The sequence below is a fragment of the Eutrigla gurnardus genome (genome assembly GCF_963514095.1).
Source record: "Eutrigla gurnardus genome assembly, chromosome: 7".
Taxonomy (NCBI): domain Eukaryota; kingdom Metazoa; phylum Chordata; class Actinopteri; order Perciformes; family Triglidae; genus Eutrigla; species Eutrigla gurnardus.
The window spans coordinates 5,945,865-5,965,198 of NC_139921.1; the positions used below are offsets into that span (position 1 = coordinate 5,945,865).

Sequence of the window (19,334 nt, forward strand, 5' to 3'; positions counted from 1 at the left end):
AAGAGTAGAGATGTATTTAATGTGTTTAAGGGATGGTCTTCAGTGATGCGTCCGTGACATTAGTGGGGTTGATATGTAAAGCTTTTATCAGTCATGAGATTAACGTACATTTAATGAGGGATTCTCTCCTCGGTGAAGGTCGTCACCCTCTACTACATCATCTGAGTTTGGTTGCACCAGCTGTTCTTTAATCTGCATGTTTGTAGAATCTATTAGCTGGTGTGGAAGAAGTGATTTACTAAAAAGAGTTGCACCAATAAATCTCCAGCAATGTCTTGAGCTAGTAAAGACTTGAGTTGGGCCAAAACCACTCACTCATTCACTCCTCCTTTCTCACTGTCCAGAGAGGTCCGTGTGGTGATCATCATCTCTAATAAAAAACACTTTGGGACCGTTAATTACGTCACATGATTAAAACGTGTCGGATCAACAGCGATTCTGTGTTTATGTCTAGGGCTTTTATTGTGAAAGGTAAGAACAAAAAGGAGCGGTCTATGTTGCCCTGTCAGTGTGGAGGTAATAACCAGATTCTGCCAAATGAATAAATAAAAGTACTTTGTGACCATCAGTGTTAAGATTCTATAATATATGTTTATATATAATGCTGGGTTAGTGACCGCCGGTTGAACAGTACTTTTCAAGATGAATTGTGGGATACTTTGTAGGGCTGCACCATATTGTAAAAAACTAACATTTTTTCCAACCCTGCGATATATATTGCGATATTAAAAAATACAGGAATTTTCACCAGATGACCTGAATACCACTATATTATATGCTGCACTGCTGAAATCTTGTGGACAATTAACCTGCACTGATCTTCCCTCTTTTTGTGAATGTTAGTAGAATGGCTTCTGTCTGTTTTAGAGATATGCTTTGCTTGCTTTTATTGTGCCGGGACTTGAGGACATGTTTTGTTCTATCATTTATTATTATATTATATTAAAATGGAACATTCCAGCTTCATAATTACATTAAGAAACTAACAATGAGTGATAAACATGTTTCAACCTTTTATTCAACAACTGAATTATTGAAATATTTTACAGTAAAACTAAACATCTTTCTTTTTTAATCAAAAATGATAAAAAAAATAAATAAATAAGAGCAGAATCTAGTAGAAAAGAAGTAAACACGATTTCAACAAAACTATATAAAGTCCGTTACTAGAAGTTAGTTCACGTCAGCTAGAAGGATTGTAATATCAGAGGTTTCATTTACGTTAACGTTTGAATCGGTGTCCGTGTGTGTGTTTGGTAATTAGACGCAGCCAGGATGTCTAAAAAAAGAAAAGTGGACATAAGAGACTTCTTTAGAAGTCAAAGTGTAAGTTACTCAAAGAAAGGCGTTACACCCATCCTGCAACACCTTCACTGGCTCCCAATAAAGCAGCATATCCACTTCAAGATCCTCCTCATCATTTACAAAGCTCTCAATAATCTGATCAATAACATGTATTATTATTATTATTGTTGTTATTATTACTATTGGATTAGAATTGGGTGATAATGTTTTGCTACATGATTTACAACCAGTTAAACCAAAGAAGGGAACAGTAGACTAAAAGTAGCAATAGAAAACTAGAAGAACTAGTAGAAAACACAGTGAACTGAAAGAGTTAGAGTTTTATTAAAAATACTTGTGTCCCCCCACCTCTGAAATCAGAATGTCATCCTTGAGTGTATGTCAGTCAGCGACCGTTGAAATTAGATGAGTTCATTCGCCTCCGACATCGCAGGCTCTGCTGCCATGTGACTATCGCTCACACGTACATTACGATGACGATGCTCAAACGATATATCGTGCAGCCCTAGCTGCCACTGAGTAACCATAGCAACATGACAAAGAAGCAGAACCCCATTGGTCTTCCTGTGTGCATTTGACCTGCTGATTGACTCACAAGTAGAACCTTAGAGAACCAACGTGGTTTGACTTTGGAAATAGAACCTTTTTGTTTCCTAAATAAAACACCTCACATAATGTTACTAAGTTGTCATAGAATAAGAATATGTGAATAAGTTAATTATGACAAAAATGTCAGTTAGAACCTGAGGTGATGAACAGTTGTTTGTAATTGTTTCATCACTAATTTCTGATTCCTCTTCAGACTCAGTGGCTGTAACCTCTCAGAGAGAAGCTGTGAAGGTCTGTCCTCAGTTCTCAGCTCCCAGTCCTCCAGTCTAAGAGACCTGGACCTGAGTACCAACGACCTGCAGGATTCAGGAGTGAAGCTGCTGTCTGCTGGCCTGGAGAGTCCACACTGTCGACTGGAAACTCTCAGGTCAGATTCAACTACTTTGAGAAGTTTACCTATGAAGCTTTCAATGATGTGTTTACATGCACCAAATATTCAGTTATTTTATATTCACGTATTCCTAAAAAGACACGTTTGCTACTAATCTGTTAACATGGCTGATGAAATACTGTTTCTGCTGCTAACGACTTGCCAGCAAAAGAACAAAACAAACCAAACCTCTTGTTTATCTTTTCCCTGCCGTTCGATGTTTTAATAGTTTTATAAATCCACCTGGTGTTTATAAATGCTGTTGCAAACGTCAGTCTACGTTTGTGAACGTCACTCCATGAACATGTGACCCTGAACTACAACACCAGACTGTCTCTGCTGTCAAGGTGGAGCCAGTTTGAACCACTTTCTATACAGTTGAGTTTATTGAGTTTTATATGAAATGAACTAATATTCTTGTCACGGTGGCTGAAGCAGCAGGGAGGACCCACATGCAGACTCAAAGCTATGCAGATGCAATGAAGACATATTATTCATGAAAACACCCCCTAGTGGCCAGCAGAGAGAATGCAGCTTTAAAGTGATAGTTCGGAATTTTGGACATAAGACCTATTTTCCAAGTGAGCCGGTTTGAGACGTCTGGAGACGTTTTCAAGAAATTTCATTCAGTTCTTGTAGTTGCCGAGTTCGCTTATGCTATGGCTAACGCAAGTCAACGGTTCTTAGCTAGACAGGCATTAAAAACAGTCTTGCCCACTCCACAGTGCACCCGAGGCAAATCAATTAAAACACTAGACTGTCGATGTACATATCTGTGTTGATAGAATAATATTTGAAATAAAACTAACCTCGCATCGCATGAATCATCCATTTTTTGAGGAACTAGTTTCATTATTTTTATTATTATTATTATTACTATTGGATTAGAATTGGGTGATAATGTTTTGCTACATGATTTACAACCAGTCAAACCAAAGAAGGGAACAGTAGACTAAAAGTAGCAATAGAAAACTAGAAGAACTAGTAGAAAACACAGTGAACTGAAAGAGTTAGAGTTTTATTAAAAATACTTGTGTCCCCCCCACCTCTGAAATCAGAATGTCATCCTTGAGTGTATGTCAGTCAGCGACCGTTGAAATTAGATGAGTTCATTCGCCTCCGACATCGCAGGCTCTGCTGCCATGTGACTAGTGCTGCTGGAACTAGTTTCAGCAGCGGAACTTTACTTTGCTCCGTCGGACTCAAAACTCTAATGCGGCGTTCACACCGAACGCGATAGACGCGAATACAATCGCGTTAGACGCGTGTATCGCGCCGCTTGATCATTTTTGACTTTTTTAGCGTCATTCGCGCCATTCGCGTCGTCGCGCCGGGGTCCGGTCTTCCCGAGTCGGGTTTGGTAATGCAGCCCGTCCATCTCAGCTCATCTGTCTGTCGGCTTGAACTCGTCGCTGATTGGATGTCGCGGCGCGATGCCGCCTGAAAAGTTCGATATTTTCAACTTTATTCGAATAAAGTTGAAAATATCGAACTTTTCAGGCGGCATCCGCGCCATTCGCTTCATTCGCGTCAGACGCGCCATTCGCGCCATTCGCGCCATTCGCGCCATTCGCGTCAGACGCGCCATTCGCGCCATTCGCGCCGCGTCTCATCGCGCCAGACGCTCCATTCGCGCCGCCTCCGCCTGAATCGCGTGTCATCGCGCCATTTACATTGGTTTTCAATGTAGAGTCGCCGCTCAATTCGCGTCTATCGCGTTCGGTGTGAACGCCCCTTAAGACGCGCCGCCCAAAATACTGCCCGTAAATAGGCAATCGAACCGGGCCAAACTGTCGGCACTTATACCCCCAAGGCTGTCTGAAAAGCCCTCGGAGCTCACTCAAACACCGGGCAGCCCACGGCCACGCAAAGCCACAATTACGCATCGCGAACCCGGACCTCTGCTCCGTCCGTAGACCCGTAAACCCTCGGACGCGTTGCGGGGGATTCCCTCCTGGCACCACCAGTCTCCGTTCGTTCGGTCCCGGTTCTCATCTCCAGCTATCTCGGTCTCCACAGACGCTCGTTCTCCAAAAGTGTCCATTTCTGTGAGATTGAAGAAACTAGCACTGCAGGCTACTCTGCGTCTGTAGCAATGACAGCAGGTAAACAAACTATTATAGAACCGGTAACTTATAAGCGGCAACTCGGCAACTAGAAGAACTGAATGAAATGTCTTGAAAACGTCTCCTTACGTCTCGAACACACCAGCGCACTTGGAAAATAGGTCTTATATCCAAAATTAGGGATGCACGATAATTATCGGACCGATAATTATCGGCCCGATAATAGGAATTATGACGTCAACCCGATAAATCCGATACAATTATTAATACCTCCGATAATCCGACGATAGGATGTTTGTGTTAAAACAGTCATACGGGTGGATTGGGATGAGGGACGTTAGTTTTTTTCTAGGCGCCTCCCGTTTAGCATGTGATGTGGTTACTGTGGTATCACAGGTTTCGGAGGAGGGAGTTAATCCACAAATCGAGCGCTCCCTTCTCATGCCTGGCTGTGACGTAGAGGCTGCGAGCGAGTGGAGGAGGAAGACTAGTAAACAAACACGCATGGCGTCTGTAATGTGGGACTACTTCAAAGTTTCTGAGGAAACTGAATCGCTTGCCATTTGTAACAAATGCAATGCAGAAGTTCCAAGAGGAGGGAAAAAGGCATCGAGCTTTAATACATCCAACCTTAAAAGTCACCTCGCACATCACCATCGCTACGACGGTGTGTTAAAAGCGTATGAAGACGCCGGCGCCGCTAAAGAAGCAGCGAGCCCGTAGCTTAGCGTTTTGATGCACGGGTGAAGTAGCGGTCCTTGTACCTCGGGTCCAATATAGTTGAGAGATAATACAGTGGCTTTTCCTCGATGTCACCAAAACGCGTTTCCACTGCTTTTAACGGGGTTTCCTTTGATGTTTTCACTCCGTGGTCTGTTGGTAACGTTTGTTTTAGCAGTCGCGTCAGCGCTTGAATGGAGGGGATCACATCCGCAGTAGTGGCTGTTGCTTTGCTGATATTTCTGCCTATTACCGTAGTTTACATTTCTGTGTGGATCAGGACCAACAGTTTAATGTAGCAGCACTTGTGTGTGCATATCCCATGCTGCTCAGGGAAAGTTGTCATTGACTGACTGACTCACTTACATATTTATTTGAAAAAAATAAATATTGTCATTTTATTGAAGAGTCAAAACTGTTCTTGGCTTTCTTTTGTTCATAGTAATAATTATCATGTCACTGTGATACATCTGGTTAGGTGTTTGGTAAAAGGCAAAGCTATGCTAAATCTACCTAAGCTTAGTCATTAGTGTTTTTGACCTGAATTTGATCTGAATATACATTCAAAAACGAATAACAATATTATCGGTTATCGGTATCGGTATCGGTCCCGAGGAGCAGAAAGTTATCGATATCGGTATCGGCTTCAAAAAATCAATATCGTGCATCCCTATCCAAAATTCTGAACTATCCCTTTAAGGACCTTCAGGCTTGACTTCACTTTTCTGAACCAGAGGTTGAAGCCTGATTGGAATATCAACTCTGACAACTGAACATGAACCAAGCAGACATTTTGATGCTGCTGACAGTTTTAATTCAAAGTTTAAAGCTTCTAAGTCGTCTGCACGGCGGAGACAAAACACCATTTTAACACCAACATGTGCACACACATTTATGATGACAATGACTGTCAAAGGCTCTATAGCTAGGGTCACTAAGAGGTGGAGCTTGGCCCAGATCCAGACCCAGACCCCGTCCTATCTGGACCCAGACCCATAACTGATAGATCATTGAGAATTATTAAATGATGACAGAGCGTTTCCATTTTACTGCTGCAGCGTTAGCATCACTACACTGGTTCAGATGGTTGGAGGCTAAATCATCTCACTGGTTGCTACTCACAAACAGTAAATTACCCAGTAATGCAACGGGGTGAAACGTTAACTCCGAACTTAATCAAATCTGTGCAAACTGGAGTTTCTGTGAGTGACGTTTCTATGGTGACAACTGACGAGACTCACTGACAGCTGACAGATGGATCAGAGAGTGGAGGTGATAAACGTCAGTCAGGTCGGTGAAATCTAGAGCCGATAGATAAGTTCACACGGCTGCTCTCAAAGAGGAACGCTGACAGTGAGAACAGAGCTTTGAATCAAGACAGACTCTTTTCTTCCAACTGGCAGTTGAACACCTGAATGCCTCATATGTTCTGAGACTCTTAAGAAGCACATTTTCAAAGCTGTGTTTTGTATTTTACTGTTATTATCAGAGTACTTGTTATTCATAATTCCTCCAGTTCAATATGAAAACTATAAACATTGTTGAAATGTTATTGAATTACAGCCTTTTTTCTTTGCTCGATGGTTTAAAATCAATACCAGATCTTTGTTGGCACACCAGGTCTGAAGACAGACCACATAGACTGTTTCAACTGTTGTTTCTTCTCTTTTCTAACGCTTCAATTTCTCTCTCAATCATTTCAGCTCGTCTCTTTTCTTTCTTTTAACTTCCTCCTCTGTCCATCTCTGTCCATCACTCAGCCACGCTTATCCCACCCAGTACAACATCAACACAGCAAAAGACAAATATCACTTTTTCTCATTTTAAAAAGTGGACAAATGGACATACGTCTATGTAAAGTCCCCAGAAGTGACAGTAGTGTGTGTCTTCAGTCTGTCAGGTTGTCTGATCACAGAGGACGGCTGTTCTTCTCTGGCCTCAGCTCTGGACTCCAACCCCTCCTATCTGAGACAGCTGGACCTGAGCTACAATCATCCAGGAGACTTCCATACCTGCTAGTTCCCCAACACTGTGTTTTTCTCTGCGATCCACCAAAACACACACCACTACACACCGGTGTCTATTTATCAATGAAATGTATGACGTGACCAATCACCATCAAGTTACCGCCCCCTTGTGATGTCATATACTAATACCCAAAGTATATTTATTAAGCTTTTTAAAACACAAACCAAAAAAAAACCAATTGTCTCCAACAATAACCTTTAGCTGCATTGTGTTTGTTCTCTCCATCAGATGTCTGTGAACTGGAACTGGACACAAACACAGTCAGCAGAAAACTCAAGCTGGACGACAACAACAGGAAGGTGACACGTGTGTCAGACGACCAGTCATATCCAGATCATCCACACAGATTTGACTCATGTCCTCAGCTGCTGTGTAGAGACGGTCTGACTGGTCGCTGTTACTGGGAGGTCGAGTGGAGAGGAGTGGTTGATATATCAGTGAGTTACAGAGGAATCAAGAGGAGAGGAGACGACTCTGTGTTTGGATGTAATGATCAGTCCTGGAGTCTGAGTTGTTATAATGGTTGTTACTATGTCTGTCACAAAAACAAGCGAACACTCATCTCCTCCTCCTCCTCCTCCACCTCCTCCTCCTCCTCCTCTGGTGTGGTAGCAGTGTACTTGGACTGTCCTGCTGGCACTTTGACCTTCTACAGAGTCTCCTCTAACAAACTGATCCACCTCCACACCTTCAACACCACATTCACTGAACCTCTTTATCCTGGGTTTACAGTCTGGTCTGGATCATCAGTGTCTCTGCGTCTCTGAAACTGTTCACAACAAACACAAAGCGGTGTGATTACATTCAGAGTCGATGCAAAGATGTGAATGAAAACATAGCAGTTTGTAATCAGTCAGGTTCATTCCTCCTTGTACTTGTTGTAAATGTATTAATGCTTGTGTAAATGTACTTAAATGAATGGAGTATATCGGGATGGCTTTGTCTTTAGACTGAACCTTGTCGTGTTGAGGAACATGCATTAGTGACTGGAGCAAATAGTTGCTGTCCAGTGAAAACCATCAACATGAAACACAGAGCACACACAGATTAGAATAGAAAACATAATGTATTTAACATATTACAAATAAAAAACATATTAAACTGTTTCTTCATTGTTGGAGAAAATGCTCCTGCTAAATTCACTAAGGAATTATAAACTATGATGATGCTGCAGCTGTGATTTTCCATTCATCAACGCTTTGACAGGAGATATCCAAGAGGGAGCGTTCATCACAGAGGTGAAGTTCAACGTGTCCTGATAGGCCGAACTCCTCTGATGATACTGGTCATGGCGCTGGGTGATCTGGCTGGTGCTCCCTGAATAAAGAGAGAGAGAGAGAGTGAGAGACACACACAGACAGAGAGTGTGTATGATAGTAGACAGTAGTAGTGTAGATATACAGTTGAAATACACATATTTGTTTATCTCTTCACATGTATTAAATGTATTTTCTCTTCCTGTTTCCCAGTGCGAGTTTAGATACACAAATATCGCATTTGTCAATCGCGGTATTTTATTTTGAAAATTGATTTTATTTTGAAAATTGACCAGATTGTCTCGTGTTTCTTTGTGTGATTTCCTGCCAGAATTGACGCGATCGCTCGCGGCATGCGCAAAAAATAGAGCAGATGCCGAAACGATCGCTTCACGGTGCGGGACGGCCGCGCCTATTCACAGCGCTTCGCGTCTGAACTACACTATCACTTAACAAGGGCGCCGAAAGGAAGCGGGCTCTGCTCCGTTTCCGCACGTGTGAACCAGTCTCTCTCAGCAGCAACAGATGCACCTTTTTTTTTTTTTTTGTGCGGGCACTCATGCTGCCCATATGAGAGACCGCCCCTGCCCAGGGGCGTGTCCGACAGAGCACCGTGGACGACGGTCCGGGTCTGGTCTCTTGTTTCATTTGTAATGACAATGTGCCGGCTACGGTCCGTGTTAGCTTGTATGTGTGTGCTAACCACTTCACATCGGACTGCTTCAGTAACGAGGGTCAGTACAAAGCTGGCTTTGCCTCAACACTGACCCTCGTAAAAGGATCTGTCCCAACCATACGGGACCCAGCAACTTGCAAACATTGGCGCATGCTACCGCTAGCGTAAGCAGCATCGTCTCCGTCTCTCTCCAAGTAGGCGTTGACAGAAGGAGCTCATTAGCATTTAAAGGTGCAGACACAGAAACAGCCTGTTCTCAGCAGAGCTCATTTGAGCAACTTTTAGACAGCTGAAATTCAGGACTACGGATGGGTTTGGGGCAATGCATATCAAAAACATTGTTGTTTACTCTAAAATTAACTACTCTATAATGCAGATAAATGAACACGTTCTCATTGTTTTATGAACACAATAATAAACCATAACTTGTACACAGAAATGTGAAATACTAATCATGGGGAATATCACAACTACAAGCAGTGGCGGCTCCAGAGATTTTCTGTTGCAGGTGCTATGGGGATGCTCAACACTTAAGAGAAGGTGCTTTGAATTTCGGAGCATTTCATTATGGCGGTGGCATCGGTTCCACGACTATGAGCAATATATGTAAAAGTATTCAACACAAGGGCTATAGATACAACATACATGACATCAAGGACACAATTCTGATTTCAGAGGTGGGGGGGACACAAGTATTTTTAATAAAACTCTAACTCTTTCAGTTCACTGTGTTTTCTACTAGTTCTTCTAGTTTTCTATTGCTAATTTTAAGTTTACTGTTCCCTTCTTTGGTTTAACTGGTTGTAAATCATGTAGCAAAACATTATCACCCAATTCTAATCCAATAGTAATAATAATAACAATAATAATAATACATGTTATTGATCAGATTATTGAGAGCTTTGTAAATGATGAGGAGGATCTTGAAGTGGATATGCTGCTTTATTGGGAGCCAGTGAAGGTGTTGCAGGATGGGTGTAACGCCTTTCTTTGAGTAACTTACACTTTGACTTCTAAAGAAGTCTCTTATGTCCACTTTTCTTTTTTTAGACATCCTGGCTGCGTCTAATTACCAAACACACACGCACGCGCACACACACGCGCGCGCACATACGCACAGGGACACCGATTCAAACGTAAATGTAAATGAAACCTCTGATATTAACATCCTTCTAGCGGACGTGAACTAACTTCCAGTAGCGGACTCCTGTAGGACTCCTGACCGCAGACTAGCAGACCGTCGGTGTGCAAGATGGAGTGACAGCGGGGACGGCCAATCACACAAGAAACGGCAGAGCCAATCGAGGAGCTTGTGGGCGGTCTAAACTAAGGAAATCAGGCTTCAGCTTGAGGGGACGTTTTCCGCTTGGTCCTAGTGCTTGACCCGTCTCTGTTTACTATAGCGTAACATTGTTTTTCGACGGTAAAATGTGCAGGGGACAAAAACGGCCTTTTGAAAAAGTGCAGGGGACATGTCCCCTGTGTCCTCCCCCCCTAAATTACGTCCATGCATGACATTAAAATATAAATATAAACAGACATTTCTTGGGGGTGCTGGGCGGGTGCTATGGCTATTATAGGGGGAGCTACAGCACCAAAGCTCCCCCCTGGCGCCGCCACTGACTACAAGCTCTATCATGGAGCAAACACCACATACACTTCTTTTATTTATCCATTTATCTCTCTCTCTCGATGACTAAATCCGTTGCCACCGCTTTTAGTAATCGATTTTTATCGATTCGTTGTTGCAGCCCTAGCTAACAGAAATGTCGGTTGTTTGTTAGCAACGTAAAATAGTAGCAAATCTGCGACTTTTTCCCCCGGAATATTGCCCCCCTCTCTCGGCTCCGTTTTTTTCATACAGTGGCCCCTAATACGCCATTGTACAGACGAGCACAATATGTGGGCGATGACATCATCATATGCGTTTTTGCCGTCTACACGAAAACGAAGACGAAACGGAGGGACTTTGGATCACACCAGATAAACAGTCGTGAAACTTTCCACACCTGCTAATGACTTTATTCATTGTCTCATCTGCTTCACACTTCGCATACACCTCAGACAGCAGTCAGGGAGATAGATGGCTTTGAATGTCAATCACTTGTGTCTAAACTTGCGCCACGAGGAGGCGGCCGCAGCACAGGTAGGCGGCTGCGACACTGCCATGTGACCGCAGGCACTCCACGACCGCATATGAGTGAGGGCCCGTCACATCACTGCTTGCAGTTTTAATGTTGGTTTTGTTGTCTAAACCTAACGTTGGTTTTGTTGTCTAAACCTATTGTGGGTTTTGTTGTCTAAACCTATCGTGGGTTTTGTTGTCTAAAGCTAACGTTGGTTTTGTTGTCTAAAGCTAACGTTGGTTTTGTTGTATAAAGCTAACGTTGGTTTTGTTGTCTAAAGCTAACGTTGGTTTTGTTGTATAAAGCTAACGTTGGTTTTGTTGTCTAAAGCTAACGTTGGTTTTGTTGTATAAAGCTAACGTTGGTTTTGTTCTCTAAAGCTAACGTTGGTTTTGTTGTCTAAAGCTAATGTTGGTTTTGTTGTCTAAAGCTAACGTTGGTTTTGTTGTCTAAAGCTAACGTTGGTTTTGTTGTCTAAAGCTAACGTTGGTTTTGTTGTCTAAAGCTAACGTTGGTTTTGTTATCTAAACCTATCGTTGGTTTTGTTGTATAAAGCTAACGTTGATATTGTTGTCTAAAACTAACGTTGGTTTTGTTGTCTAAAGCTAATGTTAGTTTTCCAGAGTAATGTCGTCCTGTGTCCTGAAAGCCTTTGAGATTCTGCTCCTGTCGTCTGGACGCTGTACAACTCAAACGGGACTAAAACATTATTGGTCTTGCCGTTTCAAGAAATGAGGTCCCCTTGGAGACACAGGAAGGGGCGGGAATTTGCCTCTCTGTTGTCAGTGTTGCCGTAGTGACAGTGTGCATCTCTGCCAGCAGGTGGAGACTCTGCTATGAATCAGTGTGAGGACCGAGAGGACGGAGTCCTTCCCTCTAAAACCACTCAGGATGGGGGACATGACAGCCAGACCAAAGCTCAGAGGTGAGACGAGGATCTCGAAGTGTCCAGGACTCAGATCACTCCACCATCATGATTCTCACTCAACAACATACATATACATAATATTAACTAGATCGCTTTATTGAGTTTAAAATTAAACCTTTTTATTATCTGACTGTCCTGAGGTGAAGAATCAGGTCTTGGTCCAGACCTTTGTAGTCCATGTAGGGAATGATCTGAATCTGAAAAGTATTTCCTTAAATTGTATTTATTGTATCAGGATGCAGCAGCAGAGACCAGACTCACTTGGACCTGGACCCAGCTGTGTGTCCATAAAGAGTGACCGCTCTATGGGTCTCCCTATTTTTTTTAAAGCTGAACAAGCTGCTGATGGAAGGTAAGAAATGAAACTGAACTCTCCTTACAGGATGAACCAGGTCTAGACTAGCCCCTTAAACAATAACTCCAAGTCCACCAGCCCTGAATCCTGCAACCTGTTAGGTCTTCTGAGCCACGATGATATGAGAGAGAGACAGTGTCGTTTTCAGGTCTTGGTCCAGACCTTTGTAGTCCATGTAGGGAATGATCTGAATCTGAAAAGTATTTCCTTAAATTGTATTTATTGTATCAGGATGCAGCAGCAGAGACCAGACTCACTTGGACCTGGACCCAGCTGTGTGTCCATGAAGAGTGACCGCTCTATGGGTCTCCCTATTTTTTTTAAAGCTGAACAAGCTGCTGATGGAAGGTAAGAAATGAAACTGAACTCTCCTTACAGGATGAACCAGGTCTAGACTAGCCCCTTAAACAATAACTCCAAGTCCACCAGCCCTGAATCCTGCAACCTGTTAGGTCTTCTGAGCCACGATGATATGAGAGAGAGACAGTGTCGTTTTCAGGTCTTGGTCCAGACCTGCGTAGTCCATGTAGGGGATGATCTGAATCTATGTCGACTCTCCTGTTGAATCCATTTGTTTTCACTTTGGTGAACAATCACTGAGACCAGAAGCTTTAATTGACCTCTGTACTTTTAGTTGTCTGAGAAGAAGAAGTAGTAAAGTTTGATGATAAGTCAAATAAAAAGACATTCGGATTAAATATTAACCTGACATACACCTGTGAGGAGAAAACCTTTTGAGCGGCTAATATTTCTTTCTTATGGAGTTTGACATAGCAATAGAAAGCAGATGATGATCGGCAGCCCAGGGATTTAAGATTAGGTTGGCATGTGGAGGGCTGCTGTTGTGGCTCCACCGGTTCTTACGCAGTGAGGGGAATAGTGTACGGGTGGAAGGCTGCAGCTCAAACAGAGATCTCCAAGCTTGGAGGACACCAGGATCTCTTCGTTGGGTTTACAGTCATCTGTGATGAAGAGGGGAGTCAACCGATGGATTGAGGACCGATGATTCAGGAATTTGGTCATGGAAGAAAAGGAACAGAAAGCAGTATTGTTCTTAGCCATGATAATTTGCAACAACAATAGAAATGGCTCTAGAGGAATTGAACTGTTTACACTTGGGATAGAGAATCGAGAGATGCTAAAATCGATAATTTTGTGTTTATTTATTTGTTTAATTATTTATTTATTCATTTTTTATATAGTATTTCCCAGTGGCAACACCTATCGGGCTTACTTAGATGAGGGAAAAGGGGGATTTATACAGTGAACTATCATATATCCTGCTATTTCTGGCTCTGGCATTGACCTGATACGTTGCACTAAGCCAGTGATAAGGTAATAAATGAAGCATCCATTAGGTTGCTTTGACAGAGCTTTGTAACCTGGATTAAAATCATCTCATCTGCCATCAATAGACAAATTCTTAAATAAAATTGCCGTTTTGGTATGATCGGGGAAAGCACATGCCGATGAAAACAAAACATGGAGGAATGGTAAATAATTGCGTTTGGGAACAGACCGATTCTTTATGACCAGTCCCTGTGTAAATATACAGGGACTGAATTACTGAAACACGTAGCAGCCCTCTTCTGGCTATAACAGCATCTATTTTGCACTATAATAATAAAGAAGACAGAAGTAGCCTGAATAAGCGATTTTAATGGCTGATGGCTGCTTCCGCTAAGGCAACTCCCCCATGAACCAGAGCATTAATTTTTGCCAAAATAAAAGAAAATATGGATTTGGTGTTCTCAATAGATCTTCTTGTGTTCAATGCAGCTCATTACACAGCAGGAGGTGATGTGGTATGGCACAATGACTGAGCTAGGCTTAAGGCTAACACAAGTACAATATAATTTCGCAGTTATGGCTCATGGTGCAATACATTTTATAATAGAAATACTGTAACTTTAGGTATTCATATTGAAATCAATAGAGCTAGAGCCTACTACTGTAGATTGTAAAAAAAAGTCATAACAAGATACACAACCCTTTTTACATTTCTATCCCTTTATTTACTTAACAATCAGTTGAATAATTCCAACAATGGTCAGTGACCTGGCTGACTCCGCTTCGCTAGGTGGCGCTGTAGCGCTTTCTACAAGACGGTGTTAGAACTGCTTCCGGTACACGGCTACTTAAAAACAATAACAAACTATCTGGCGGCATACAGACAAAGATGCCGTTCAAGGAAAATGAGTTGTTGGTTTCTTCGAAGCCATAGTATCGTTTGACTGTTCCGGCAACAACATTACTAATAGGCGCGTTTCCAATCATGCATGCGCATGCATTTGCCTCGCAAAACCAGGCATTCTGGGAAAAAAACGTCACAAATGCTGGCGATAACTTCCCTTTGCGACATGTCACATGACTTAAAAAACTTGCGGGATCTCCAGGGTACCTCCCTCCGCATGCTTTTCTGTGCAGATGGTCTGAAATAAGTGTGAACATAAGACACTCCCCTCAACGTTGCCCTAGTTGGTTAGAATTATCACGTGGTATTTCCCACGTGAGAAAATTCCTCAGCCTCCGTCAACAAGGGGAGTTCAAATGCCTCGGCTCAAATTCGTCAGCGACGAAGAAAGCCAGCGCCACTGGGTAGACCATATTCTTTGTGCAAAGTCCGTGAAGTTTCCCCTGGCACGACAGTTTTTGTTATATATATAATTATTAATAAAGTTTAAATATATATATATTTTTTTAAATCAGTGAAGTGCACCTGTGTCCGACTTGACGTGGTGGGAACTTGGCGTGTTTATGACGAGTTCCGGCGGATCCTCTCAAGTCTCGTGCATGCATCGGCGCAAATTTATGCGATCCGAAACGCAGCCATTTATGACGGTGTCGGCGCTTCCTTCCACTTCCGGGTGAAATCCCCGGCGAAAATTCTCGCGCATACACAGGGCACAAACACGTCAGATAAACAACGACTCAAGCCAGGGGTTGCAATCGGCTTCAGAAATCCTATCCCTACACGTTTCTTATCCTGTACACATGAATTTGATACGGTTTTGATGGGTTTAAGATCGTATAAAGCTCGCCCATGTGAACGCAATGTATAATGTTCTTCGTATCCTTGTCTCTGATGTATTGAAAATAATGAGCGTATGTACAGTCCGACTCTGCTGCTGCCGTCATCTTTTCCTCAATCGCTAGCAGTAAGAGGAAGTAAACATTTGCGCAGATTTTTTTCTCCTCTGCGGATCTCGCAGTGATGACGAATTTGTATAAAAACAACACACCAATCGATTTCGGGTTTAAAATGCATTGTAACACGTGTTACTGAGATTTATACTGAGTAAAATATTACCAATTGTTTTTTGTAATGCCTTACATTACCGCGTTAAAGCAAAAAGTAATGCATTACAGTAATGCATTACTTTTTGCAAAAGTTTACAAAAGTTGTAACGCGTTACTCCCAACACTGTCTGATTGCATGGAAGTCTATGAGAAAATGGTCCTACTTCTCTCTTGATGTATTATCTCAGTAAACATTGTAAACATGAGTTTATGGTCTCAATCTCTAGTTTCAAGTCTTCTTCAATCCAGCATGATGTTCATTTAGTACATTATGGTCCATTTAGAGTCCACCAGACCAGAAAGCTGGGGAGGCTTTAGGGGGCGGGGCTACCTGCTGATTGACAGGTTGCTACCATGCTACCAATGCAGTTAGCTACTAAGATGACTTTAACACTTAAGTAAAGTTGACCTTGAATTATGAAGCTTCACACCAGAATCCAGATGGATCCAGATCCAGTAAGGTTGCTGCTGTGGGTGCCGCTCTGCTGCTAGTGTTCATGAGATCGCTCCAAGAATCCAAGACGGCAAAATGCTGAACCTGAGGATTTAAAACCGTAGTCCACAAACACAATGGGTGATGTCACCATGACGACGTTCACTTCTGATCTCCAGTCTGTGGTTTAGTGACTCTTTAAACTTGGTTTGCTCCACAGAGTTCAGCAGATCTCAGAGGTTCCGTTGACCCAGCAGCATCAAACACACCTGGACTCCATATTTATGGTGAGTACATGTACAAGCTCACCTTTCACTATTAACCACATCAACTACAGACTCAATGCTGAACAGGTTCTAGTGGTCTCCATGCTGCTCAGACCCACACATGAATCCCATGTTGGGTTCTTTAGAGTTCATGTTCAGTTTATCCTTCTGTTCCAGCTGCTGGAGGAGAACATCAGCACGTTTGTGAAGAACGAGCTGAAGAAGATCCAGAAGGTCCTGAGTCCAGATTACCCAGAATGCTTGGAGAGTGAGGACGAGGAGTTGTTGGACGGTGAGGATGAAGAGCAGAGGAGGAGCAGAGAGGCGTTTCAGAAGATCACAGTGCACTTCCTGAGGAGAATGAAGCAGGAGGAGCTGGCTGACTGTCTGCAGATCAGTAAGAGGATTTTAACAGATTTAACATGATGGAAAGAAGAGAAGGATTCAACATGAAGAACTTCATATTTCTCCTAATAGGCTGCAAACAACTTCAATGTTTAGGTTCTCTGGTTGTCTACAGACCCGATTACAGCCGATGTCATCATAAATATGCGTACGCATGTTGTCAACGTTTATGTCGTTTTGCTTCAACCATCCAGACGAGTTAGAAGCTTTAAACAGTGAATTTAAACTGTTAGTAGCATCTAAATGTCTGCTTGTTACGTGTTTGGTTGTCAGAATCGATAATCCAACAGACTCGAGTTCTACAGAGTTCAGACGGGATTACGACCGTTTCAGAGGAACAGGTGTTTCACTTCATCCAGTGACCGTGTTAACTGGTGACTTTCAGCTCGTATAACTAAATTGTTGGTAGATGAAAAACAAAGGTGTATTTAAAATAAGCTTCTACGAGGTCACCTCCATGTTCTGTTGGTGTTTTCAATGGTGGCGTCTCAGGGTGGAGGATTATATATTATATTTTCACTTCATCAGCTGAACCTGATTGATTCTGTGTCCAATAGTTATGATTTAATCATGAAAGAAGCTCATGAAGTCACTACTACTGAGGACTATAGGAATACATGACTCTAACACATGGCTTGTTCATAGACTGTAAAAGGGTCTGTAGGATCCACTAACTGGGTTCCTTTGTTGTTTATCCAGGAACTGCTGGTGCAGTGAACCAACGTAAACTCAAGTCTAACCTCAAGAAGAAGTTCCAGTGTTTGTTTGAGGGCATCACTAAAGCAGGAAACCCAACCCTCCTGAATCAGGTCTACACGGAGCTCCACGTCACAGAGGGAGGGACTGCAGAGGTCAATGACCAACATGAGGTCAGACAGATTGAAACGGCATCCAGGAAACCAGACAGACCAGAAACAACCATCAGACAAGAAGACATCTTTAAAGGCTCACCTGGAAGGGATGAACCAATCAGAACAGTGATGACAAAGGGAGTGGCTGGCATCGGGAAAACAGTGTTAACACAGAAGTTCACTCTGGACTGGGCTGAAGACAAAGCCAACCAGGACATACAGTTCACGTTTCCATTCACTTTCAGAGAGCTGAACCTGCTGAAAGAGAAGAAGTTCAGCTTGGTGGAACTCGTTCATCACTTCTTCCCTGGAACCAAAGAAGCAGGAATCTGCAGGTTTGAAGGGTTCCAGGTTGCGTTCATCTTTGACGGTCTAGACGAGTGTCGACTTCCTCTGGACTTCCTCAACAACGAGATCCTGACTGATGTTACAGAGTCCACCTCAGTCGAAGTGCTGCTGACAAACCTCATCAGGGGGAAACTGCTTCCCTCTGCTCGTCTCTGGTTAACCACAAGACCTGCAGCAGCCAATCAGATCCCTCCTGGGTGTGTTGACATGGTGACAGAGGTCAGAGGGTTCACTGACCCACAGAAGGAGGACTACTTCAGGAAGAGGTTCAGAGATGAGGACCAGGCTAACAGGATCATCACCCACATCAAGACCTCACGAAGCCTCCACATCATGTGCCACATCCCGGTCTTCTGCTGGATCACTGCTACAGTTCTGGAGGACGTGTTGAAGACCAGGGAGGGAGGGGAGCTGCCCAAGACCCTGACCGAGATGTACATCCACTTCCTGGTGGTTCAGTCCAAACTGAAGAATGTCAAGTATGATGGAGGAGCTGAGACGGATCCACACTGGAGTCCACAGAGCAGAGAGATGATTAAGTCTCTAGGAAAACTGGCTTTTGAGCAGCTGCAGAAAGGAAACCTGATCTTCTATGAACCAGACCTGAAAGAGTGTGGCATCGATATCAAAGCAGCCTCAGTGTACTCAGGAGTGTTTACACAGGTCTTCAGAGAGGAGAGAGGACTGTACCAGGACCAGGTGTTCTGCTTCGTCCATCTGAGTGTTCAGGAGTTTCTGTCTGCTCTTCATGTCCATCTGACCTTCATCAACTCTGGTGTCAATCTGATGGCAGAAGAACAAACAACTTCCTCTGGGTTTGAAATCTATAAAGACACAAATAAACTAACACATCTGCACCAGAGAGCTGTGGACAAGGCCTTACAGAGTCCAAACGGACACCTGGACCTGTTCCTCCGTTTCCTTCTGGGTCTGTCACTAGAGACCAATCAGAAACACCTACGAGGTCTGCTGACAGAGACAGGAAGTAGCTCACAGACCAATCAGGAAGCAGTCCAGTACATCAAGGGGAAGGTTGATGAGGATCTGTCTCCAGAGAGAAGCATCAATCTGTTCCACTGTCTGAATGAACTGAATGATCGTTCTCTGGTGGAGGAGATCCAACAGTATCTGACTTCAGGACGTCTCTCCTCCAATAAACTGTCTCCTGGTCAGTGGTCAGCTCTGGCCTTCATCTTACTGTCATCAGATAAACATCTGGACGTGTTTGACCTGAAGGAATACTCTGCTTCAGAGGAGGCTCTTCTGAGGCTGCTGCCGGTGGTCCAAGCCTC

General features: G+C 43.2%; 1 protein-coding gene across 1 annotated transcript in view; it reads left to right on the forward strand.

The window, feature by feature from the left end:
* LOC311015917 (uncharacterized protein) overlaps nt 1-19,334 on the forward strand; it is a 546,979-nt gene that overhangs the window by 382,051 nt on the left and 145,594 nt on the right. The window contains exon 21 of the mRNA XM_084013359.1: nt 2,108-2,281. Within this exon, the coding sequence (XP_083869485.1) occupies nt 2,108-2,281 (174 nt within the window). The remainder of the gene's footprint in view (nt 1-2,107; nt 2,282-19,334) is intronic.